Source organism: Myotis brandtii, unplaced genomic scaffold (assembly GCF_000412655.1).
Source record: "Myotis brandtii unplaced genomic scaffold, ASM41265v1 scaffold63, whole genome shotgun sequence".
In the NCBI taxonomy this organism is placed as follows: domain Eukaryota; kingdom Metazoa; phylum Chordata; class Mammalia; order Chiroptera; family Vespertilionidae; genus Myotis; species Myotis brandtii.
In genome coordinates this window covers 1,776,235-1,786,855 of record NW_005370411.1, presented here as the reverse complement: position 1 = coordinate 1,786,855, position 10,621 = coordinate 1,776,235, and the positions used below count along the sequence as shown (strand labels likewise).

General features: G+C 40.5%; 1 protein-coding gene across 6 annotated transcripts in view; it reads right to left on the bottom strand.

Moving 5' to 3' along the window:
* Positions 1–2,545, bottom strand: part of SENP7 (SUMO1/sentrin specific peptidase 7) — a 164,592-nt gene extending 162,047 nt beyond the window's left edge. For 3 of the 6 annotated variants that reach the window (XM_005880182.2, XM_005880183.2, XM_005880184.2), the window contains exon 1: positions 2,399–2,543. In XM_005880182.2, coding sequence (XP_005880244.1) covers positions 2,399–2,438 — 40 coding nt within the window. In that variant the 5' untranslated portion in view covers positions 2,439–2,543. Of the gene's footprint in view, positions 1–2,398 lie in introns of all 6 variants that reach the window. The other 3 variants (XM_014528306.1, XM_014528305.1, XM_005880185.2) reach the window with 3 other exon arrangements.
* Positions 2,546–10,621: the final 8,076 nt, after the last annotated feature.

The window sequence follows — 10,621 nt, the reverse complement described above, 5'->3', positions numbered from 1 at the left end:
AAAGAATAAAAAAATTAAAAAATTAAAAAAATAAAAACCTGCAGTAAATACAATTTTCTTGTCAAACATAATTGTCCATGGAGCCTCCTTTTTTCCAAGTAGGCTCGCTAATGTCCTGTGACAGTAGAAGAGATTAAAATTATAAATTTGTAGTCAGGAAGACCAGGTTTTGATTCCTGGCTCTGCTTCTTACTGTTGCTTATGGCTGCTTACCCTCCCTAAGTCTCAGTCTGCTCATCTGTAAATTAGAAATAACAACTACCTAATAAGACTTTAGAAAGAATGAAAGTGTAAAATTCTCAGCATACTGCTTAGTACCTAAGTACCAAAAAAAAAATTTTTTTTTAATTTAAAAAACCACATACAGCCCTGGCTGGGTAGCTTAGTTGGTTAGAGTGTTGTCCCCGTAAGCCAAGGTTGTGTGTTCTATATCTCAGGGCACATACAAGAAGCAACCAACGAATGCATAAATAAGTGGAACAACAAATCTCTCTCTCTCTCTTGCCCCCCTTCTAAAAAAAAAATAAAAAACATGTACACTTAACTCAAAAGAGAATGAACAAAGATAATGAAGAATGTTGTCTGAAGCAACCAGTTGAAAACCTGAAGTTTATTTAAACTTTCCTGTTTTAATTCAAAAACCCATTTATGAATTGTGTTTTATAACTCTAATATATGTTTACTTTTTTTGTTGTCATTAAATGGTCATTCTTCCTTGGATGATCCATGAATTTAATTATTATTTCATTCAACTGTCAGGAAATCTGTCTCTGGTGCCAATTCTTTTTTTAATCTGTCCCCAACTAATTTAGTGCTTTTGGAACTTGGAAATAATAAAATTTTTGCAATAATTCCTTTTTGCTTATGAATAATTTTAAAATACAGATTCAATGTACTCTGAAGAAAGGCTTGAGAAGCTTCTAGGAGTGAATTTTAAACTCAGGTAATGACTACCCCTAAAGTTGTGTTAGGAAGCACACAAATGACATCACATAAACAGTGTGCATTTTCCTAATGTGTCCATTTTACTAGAAGGTTTTAGGGGAGGAACAAAGTACTTTAAAACAAATACTATGATGAATTGGAGGCATACACACTTTTCTCTATATCCATATATGTATTTTCAAATGCAAATAATATCTCTAAAATACACACACACACACACACAAACAACAACACTGGTTGCTTATGAAAGGGATTTCAGGTTTTCAACTGCTTCAGGCAATGTCCCAGCGATCTGGGTTCACTCTCCGTTGCGGATAAGGGCAGAAAAAAAAAAAAAGTTTGAGATGCACTGCCACCAGGGCATTCTTAAACAAATTTGGAATTGTTAAGGCTGTCTCTGCAAAAATAAAAGGTACACTAAGGAATAAGAAAACGAAACAAAATAATTGATCCATCAGATGTTTGTAATGTAGTACCCAAGACTGAAGATAGTCATGTACACCGTAAAGCATCCCAGGCCGGGTAGCCCAGTTCCTTAGAGAGTCAAGAGTGAGGGTTCAATACCCAGTCCGGTCAGGGCACATACCAGAAACAACCAATTAACACATAAATAAGTGGAACAACAAAAATCGCTTTCTTCTCCCCCTCCCCCCTTCTCCTCTCTCAAAAATAAATAAACCCTAAAGCAGTGGTTCTCAACCTTCTGGCCCTTTAAACACAGTTCCTCATGTTGTGACCCAACCATAACATTATTTTCGTTGCTACTTCATAACTGTAATGTTGCTACTGTTAAGAATCGTAATGTAAATATCTGATATGCAGGATGGTCTTAGGCGACCCCTGTGAAAGGGTCGTTGGACCGCCAAAGGGGTCGCGACCCACAGGTTGAGAACCGCTGCTCCTAAAGCAATTTCAAAAACAAAAATATGCTGAGAATAAAAACACACGAAATAACGGCTTTAAATCCTTTGTTCGACTTTTTAATCGCTTTTAGAAGCAAGAGGAGACTGGAAAAGTAAGGTTACTTAAGCGGGCCAGTTCGGAAGAAGGGAAACGTGCTGCAGCATTTATCTGACGAGTGAAGAGTTCACAGGAAAGCCCCGCCGCTCCGCTCTAGCAGGAGGCAAGAGGGCAAAAGAAAGGGGCAACAAGGAGCTCAAAGGACCCCAGGAGAGGGGGGTGAGGCGCGGAGGAGCTGGAAACGAAACTGGAGCCTCGGTGCCACTAGGAGGAAGGCGTGGCAGGAGAGCGGCAAGCCAACGGGGAAGATCTGCGGGCGATCGGGCTCCTGCAGGGCGCTCCCGGCTGGAGGCAAGGATTCAAGGGGGTCGCGGTGCAGAGCTGCCGAGGCTTCGGTGACAGCTCGGAGCCGGTGTGGGCCCAGCCGCCACCGGGCCCTCCCATTCGCCCAGGGAGGAATAATCCGCTCGGCCCTCCTCCGACCGGTCCTCACCCGATGAAGCTCGGCGTCGCCCAGCCTTCCTCTTGTCCATCTCCTCCCGCTGCTGGAGTCGCAGTTGCAGTCGCTGTCACCTCAAGACCCCTCAGGTAGGGGGAGGGAGGGGGAGGGGAGGGGGGGAAAAAAAAACAGGAAAGTGTCAAGCGCGCTTGCGCAAGAGTCGGCGTGTGCCCTCAGACCGGAAGTCATCCGTGCCTCCCACCTCCACCCGGAAGTTACTTCCCCGGCCTTGTTTTCCTGGCGGGTTGCCGCTGGTAGTGGTTTATTTGCGGCGGGCGGAGGGGGTTGTTTTTTGGTGTGTTTTTTTAGTGGCGCTTTTCTTCATTGTCTGCCCCAGCCACGAAGTAAAGGTGCGAAGTTTTAACCCGAGACCATCAAAGGCTTTGCCGACTGGGAAACTAGCTTGACTGAAAAACAGGAACATTTGAGTTCTTGTTCCCTGGCGTATGTCCTTGGTGTGGCTCAAATAAAAGCTTATAAAAATTCACACCAAAGCCCTGGCTGGTTTGGTTCAGTGGATAGAGCATCGGCCAGCAGACTGAAGGGTCCAGGTTCGATTCTAGTCAAGGGCACATGCCTGGGTTGCGGGTCCATCCCCAGGGGCGGGCAGAAGGCAACAGATCAATGATTCTCTGTCATTATTGATGTTTCTATCTCTCTCTCCCTCTCTGGTTTGGCTCAGTGGATAGAGCATCGGCCAGCAGACTGAAGGGTCCAGGTTCGATTCTAGTCAAGGGCACATGCCTGGGTTGCGGGCTCCATCCCCAGTAGGGGGTGTGCAGGAGGCAGCTAATCAATGATTCTCATCATTGATACTTCAATCTCCCTCTCCCTTCTCTGAAATCAATGAAAACATATTTTTTAAAAAGAATTCTCATACAAAGTACAAAAAAAGGGACACTAGGAATTCTACTGGTTCACTAGATCCCGTGAGGTGGTGAAAAAATAAAGTTATTCCTTTTGCAGTTTTACTTTCCTCGGGATGGATCTCTCCTGTATCTTTGTCCTCACCGCGCTTCCTCAAACAGAAACAAAAAGATCTAGCAATTGATTTAGCAGTTTGAGTGGAAATAAAGTCAGCTGAGAAAAAAAAAATTGAGGATCTCTTTAAAATTCAAGCTCCTTATTTTTAAAGGCGGTGGGGGCGGGGCGCTGAACATCAACTTTTAAAACATAAAATGCTGGGATGATAGAAAGTGGGTGGATGTAAACTGGAATTCGTTCAACTAACTTTCATTACTGTACTTAAGCGCATAGCCTTGTCCTCAATGAACTCAACTTATAGACTGATTATTTTTTATCCTTTCGAAGAACCCATCAGTTTAGATTATTGGCCTATTTGGCTGTAATGTACATGTTTGAATAATGTTTTTTTTAATGTGTAAGTTTTAATAGCAATAACTTGATCAAAATTCAGCAGAGCACTCTAGTCAGAGGCAAAATAACTACAGTTGCACTGTTCCAAGCTAGAAGGAACCCTGGGGATACTTGAGTTTACTGTCAGCTTCGCTCTCCCCGTTTTACCAGGGTCAACAAAAGGACTCTCCCTGCTCACCACTGGAGCCCAGTCTCGTGCTTCCTGAGTCTGCGGACTAATTACTGTGTGGTCTGGGCTGAGGTCGAGGTAAGCCTCATCCAGGTGGAAGGCCTATTGGGCTGGGCCCCAGCCACTGGGGGCAGTGCCTTCTTGGGCTGGAATGACTGAAAAGCAGCAGTACTTAAGGGGTGACTGAGGGTGAAATTCACTACAAGGGTTTCATTTAGAGGCCCTCGTTTGTTTAACAAATAACTTTGCTTACTGAAAAAATATCTGAGTTTTAAGTTTACTCAGGAATCAACCTTTTAGGATAATTTAACGCAAGAACTAAACTGGCTTAATTAGCCAATTTTATAGGAAACAAGTTAACTGCAAAGATGGAAATAGAGCAGAGAGATGGAAACATAAAAAAGGAAAGTGTAAGTATGGCTAATCCGTTTCCCCCCAAACTAGCAGCTTCCATGAACAGTGATTTTAAAGTTTAGCAGTAAGAAGTAAACTTATGAGAAATGAAATTAAAGAAGTTAATAAAATTATTCAACTAGGAAATATATTTAAATTTGTCACTTCTGCTAAAAAAAGACTTAGTGAGCCAGTTTGTTTCTTTGAATTGGAGCTTGTTTTGAAGGACATATTTGAGGATAACTGATCTTTCAGCTCAAGAATTTCCAAGAGGAAAAGACAAAGAATTACACCTCTTTTAACCAATATTTTTATTGTTTTAGCTTTAACAATCTACTGCATAATTGACTGTATTGCAAACAACTAAAGGGCCAAAAAGTTCAGTTTCTACTTTTGAGGGAGTCATTTAACAACGTCATTTTGCCTTTTATGAAAGACTAATTAAAGGATTTTTTTACAGTGTTTTATGATGTTCAGTGGAAAGCTCCCTAATTTAAAAATATGAACAAGGACCCCCAAAAGTGATGATTTTTCTTAGTGTATTTGGGGGTAATGTCATTTCTTTTATGTACACTTAGTTCACACCGTATAGAGTCTTCTTTTTTAAAATATATTGCTTTTTTTAGAAAAGGAGCGAAACATCGAGTCGTTCTACTTATTTATGCATTCATTGGTTGCTTCTTGTCTAGAGACCTTGGGGTTAAAAGAGGTGTAATCAATATGAGAGAAATACATCAATTGGTTGCCTCCTGCATGCACCCTGGTTGGGTCGGGCCGGGGAGGAGAGAAGGAGCCTGCAACCGAGGTACGAGGTACGATACGTGCCCTTGACCAGAATCAAACCTGGGACCCTTTGGTCCACAGGCTGATGGACGCTCTGTCCACTGTGCCAAACTGGCTAAGGCTAAATTAAAATAATTTGAGAATAGAAATTCATCACTTAAAGATTTATAAAAAGAGAAGAGAGGATGGACTGGTTTTATCATAATGGGTATGGTTTTTACCAAGCGTTAGAAATGTGTATTAAGTATTTAAATTAGGTGTTCATTATATTTTTTAACAGTGGTGGGTATAGTCTTAATAGTTTCAAGACCTAGGAGCAATGTGAAATTAATCAACCCTGAGAGATTAATGAAATCTACAAAAGCCCCTTTCTTATCACAAGTGAATTAACTTTAATCCTTCCTGGAGGATATGTTTTCATTGATCTTAGAGAGAGAGGGAGAGAGAAAAAGGAAGAGAGTGGGAGAGAGGGAGAGGAAGAGGAGTATTGGAGTAATGTTTCATGGTGCTATTCACCTCTTCACTAGTATCTTTAAAATATTGAGAATTTTTATGTGAAGGAAGTTTTTCTTCCACAGATAAAGTAACATGTGATTAATTAAAGATAAAGATAGGTTGTTTAGTTTCAAAGGTAATTTTTCAAGTTGCCTTCATCTTTATTAAATTTATTGGGGTGACATTGGTTAATAGGATCACATAGGTTTCAAGTATACATTTCTATGATACATGATGTGTATTTGACTTTGGGTGGTGGGAACACTAACTTTCCTTTTAGGGCAATCAATAATTGCAACTTAAATGGAATAGCCTGTTCCCAGACGTTATGAAAACCTGCAGTAACTTGGGGTATTTGAGCAGTAGATGGGTAATCTTTTGTCCGGGAAACTATGGGAGGAATAGTGTATGTGTCAGCAGTGGTTGGGGTGGTGTCTGGCTGAAGATAGCCCCTGGCCAGAGACAGTACTCTGCACCCCTCCCCCCAACTTCTTGTCTTGCTTGTAGGAATGAATTCAAAGGAAATAGCAAATAGCAAAAGCAGGCGAGGATTTATTTGTAGGAAAGAAATATATTCAGAACTTGAGCGGGCAATTCAGCCTGCTAAAACCAAACCAAGTGCTCTGCTTTGGTGATGTTCGGGATACTTATGCCCCTAGACTGGAGGGTCCCTCAATAAGTCTCCCCTTCCCTTATTTCTCAAAAAAAAAAAAAAATCTTTAAGCTATAAGGCTCCTTCACCCAGGTGTTATGCCACTGGTTAGACCAAATTCTGAAGGGACTCTAACTCTTTCCTCTTCACCTAGGGATCTGCCACCTGCATTGTCTATTTTTGGTTTTCACGTCTCACATATTCCCTCCAAGCCCCAAGTGCCTTTCCCAGCCCCTATCTTTCCAACTGCCTACTGTAACATATGCATAAAGGTCTCTAAATTTTCATTTGGCCTGGGGACTGAGCCCAAGGTATTCTGTACATATACCACTAACTTCTTTGAAATGTTCTTTCTTAAAATGTGTTTTTTTAGCATTTCTACTACTTAATACATTTAGTTGATTTTAACAGAAAAATTCATGCTATAATTTAGTAAAATTGAGACTTTAGGTAGTCTCATCTTCTTTATTGTTTAACTTTTGGTAACCACTTACCTCTGAATAATTCAAATCAAGGCCCATAGGATCTAGGATTGGACTGAGTCAGTAAATCCAAAATGTAGCTCTCAGGGAGCTTTTTTTTTTTTAATTACCTATTTCCAAGTCTCACCTCAGACCTTTTGAATCAGAATCTCCTAGAAGTGGGGTCTAATAATCTGTATGTTTAAAAGGTTTCACAAGAAGAGGTATCAGGTCATTGTTGTTGTTTTGAGTATAAAACTAAACTATAGGCCCTAGGGCTGCATACACAGGAGATAAAGTCATAAAGAAATACAAAGCAGTGGTTAGTTTTGAAGCAAGGGTGCTTGAAGGCACATTAGGGATGAATGAATGGTAAAGCCAGCCTAGTTACAAGGTTGTTTCTCTTTTTTGTTTGTTTTTTTAATATTTTTATGGATTTCAGAGAGAAAAGGAGAGAGAGAGAGAGAGAGAGAGAGAGAGAGAGAGAGAGAGAGAGAGAAACATCAATGATGAGATAGAATCATTGATTGGCTGCGTCCTGCATGCCCCCCCACTGCGGGGGATCTAGCCCACAACCCAGGCATGTGCCCTTGGCTGGAATTGAACCTGGGACCCTTTAGTCCTCAGGCCAAAGCTCTATCCACTAAGTCAAACCGGCTAGGGCTCTTTTTTGTTTTTAATGAAAAAATGAATCACCTAACAAATATGCAATGAAATATGAGACTCCTCTCACTCCAGGAACCTCCTGTCCCAGTTTCTCTACCCAAAGGCAACCACTGTTAATGGTTTCTTGTGTATCTTTTCAGAAATGAGACATTCTCTGTCCACACAAACATATATATGGATATGTGGTCCCCCTCCCCCCCCCTTTTTTTTTTGCTCAGTGACAGCTGTGTGGTGTTTCTCTTTATAATAGTTCACTAAACTATTAATTTTGAAAACTTGGGGATTCTGTCGCATACTCAAACTTGGGAACCCGAAGATTTGGTGACATCTGTTTGGGTTTTTTTTTTCTTTCTGCCCCCATTATCCTATTTTCTATAGGTCTTTGCCTCAGGTGGATTAAATTCAGCTTCTGTTGTCTTTCCTAGGGAGAGATAGGCAGGGGAAAGGATACTATTTAGTTTGCTCTTTTTTGAACACCTGCATATATAATTTCATAAGTTCTATCATTTTTCTACTATCTTTTTTTATGTATTTTTATTGATTTCAGAGAGGAAAGGAGAGAGATAGAAACATCAATGATGAGAGAGAATCATAGATTAACTGCCTCCTGCACACCCTCCACTGAGCATCAAGCCCACAACCTGGGCATGCGCCCTTGACTGGTATTGAACCCAGCTCCTCAGTCCGCAGGCCGACGCTCTGTCCACTAAGCCAGACTGGCTAGGGCTCTACTATTTTCTATATTTACTAAATGGAATTGTATACAGGCATAATTATTTTTCTTAAAAAAACTCATAGTTAAAAAACAAAACTCATAGTTGCATTCTGTATTGGGAAATAAAAATAGTACTTTTAGCCTGGCCAGTGTGGCTCCATGATTGAGCGTTGACCCAGGAACCAAGAGGTCACTGGTTCGATTCCCAGTTAGGGCACATGCCCGGGGTTGTGGGCTCGATCCCTGGTGGGGGGCTCTCTATCCCTCTCCCTTCCTCTCTCTAAAAAGCAATAAAGACATTTAAAATAATAATAATAACCACACCAACAACAAAACATAGCTGTGTCACCACCTAATCCAGATTACTAGAGGACCTAATTTGAAATTCTCATTAATTATTATATACTTTTTTTATTTCATTAAATGTAAAATGACTAGACTACTTAGTATAGGAAACTAAGTGTCTAACAAATTCCCTCACTAAATTTTTGGTGAATGGATTAAATAAACAGTCAAATGCTATGCATTTTTAAGATCACTGGGCTCTGGCTGGTTTCCACAGTGGTTCATGGCACATACCTTGATTGCAGGCTCCATCCTGGTCAGGTTGTGTGCAGGAGGCAACCAATTTATGTGTCTCTCTCCCATCGATGTTTTTCTTTCTCTGTCTCTCCCTCTCCCTTCCATTCTCTCTAAAAATCAATGGAAAAAATATCCTCAGGTAAGAATTAAAAAAAAAAAAAAGATCACTGGTAAAAATTAATTTTCTCTCAAGCTTGTAGACCTTCTTTGGGCATGTCATTTTACCATTATAGCCTCTATAAAATAAAATTATCTATAAAATAAATATATTAGCTAAGAATATCAATTGCATCCCTTGCAGCTCTGACAATCTTATTCTTGAAGCTAAGCTATCTTATTCCAATCCATTCTTTAGAAAACTAAGTACATAAAACAATTTCATTCCCTCCTTTATTTTAATGGCCCATCTTGATTTGCAAAAGAGAGAACAAATATATTTAGATGCATAGGATATTCTGTAAAAATAATTCATAAATTGACTTTTTAAAAATTTATATATTTTGGAGAGAGGATGGGAGAGAAACATCAACTTGTTGTTCCACTTATTTATGCAATTATTGGTTGACGCTTGTATGTGCCCTGACTGGGGATCGAACCTGCAACCTTGGCATAACAGGACGATGTTCCAACAAACTGAGCTATTTGGCCAGGGCATAAATTGATATTTATTAACTTTAGAATTATAGAAAAAAGTCTCTATAATTGTTTAAAACTATGGATGCATCTTTCTTCTGTATACTGTATACAGCTACAGGACTTTTGCTCTTCTTTATGCCCTTTCCAAAAATCTAAAATCCCAACAATAATATTTAATTGCCAACTACTCACCAAGCACTATTCCAAGAACTAGAGCTACAGTAGTGAACAAAACTAAGTCCTTGTCCCTGCTCTCATGGAACTTACATTCTAATGGGGGGAAACAGACAACAAGCAAGTATATGTCACTTGCTAATAAGTGCTAAAAGAAAAGAAAAAGAGAGAGAAAATGGAAGAAAAGAGGAGAGAGAGAGAGAGAAAGGAAAGAATAGATAGGGAGTGAGGAATGCTTATAGGGGATTGCCCTTTTAGATAGAATGCTCAGAGAAAGTTTCTCTGATCAGTTAAAATGTGGGCAGAAAATTTAAGAAAATGATGCCCAATTGATATCTAGGGAAAAAGTGATCCAAGCTGTAAGCATAGCAAGCAGGAATGCCATTAAACAGGAGCTTGCTCCACAAATTGGAGGCAAAGAGGCCAGGTGTGGCTAGAGTGAAGTAAGCAAGAGAATGATTGTAAATGACACCTAAGAAAGCTAAGAACCAGGTCATGTAACTAGATGAGTAAGCAAGTGAGAGAATGGAAAGAAATGACACTGGAGAGCTAAGGGCCATGTGGGACCTTGTAGGCTGTGGTAAAGACAGGCTTTTATTCTGAGTGAGAGGGGAAACCATTGAGAATTTTGAACAAGGGTGTGAGTTCCAATTTAGATGTTTTGAAAACATCTAAATTGGATTTACTATGTGGAAAACAGACAGCAGGGAGACAAGAGCTTATGCTACTATTTAAAAGTAGGTTGTAGGAAAAACCAAGATGGCGGCATAGGTAAACACCGGAGTTTGCTGCCTCGAACAACCACTTCAAAAATACAACTAAAAGACGGAATGGACATCATCCAGAACCACAGGAAGGCTGGCTGAGTGGAAATTCTACAACTAGAAGGAAAGAGAAAAGCATACCAAGACTCAGAGGAGGCGCACTACAGAAGTAAAATACTAAGGTGCAGAGGTGCATGTGGCGCGGGCTGGCGGCTGAGGGCATGGTTGTCATTTTCAAACGGGAGGGAGTCTAAGGCTCTGAGCTCCAGTTCCGGGCAAGTCTCTAGGGACCCAGACTCATACGGGAGAAGCGGGACTGTCTGGCATCGGTCGGAACCCGAGGGCAACTT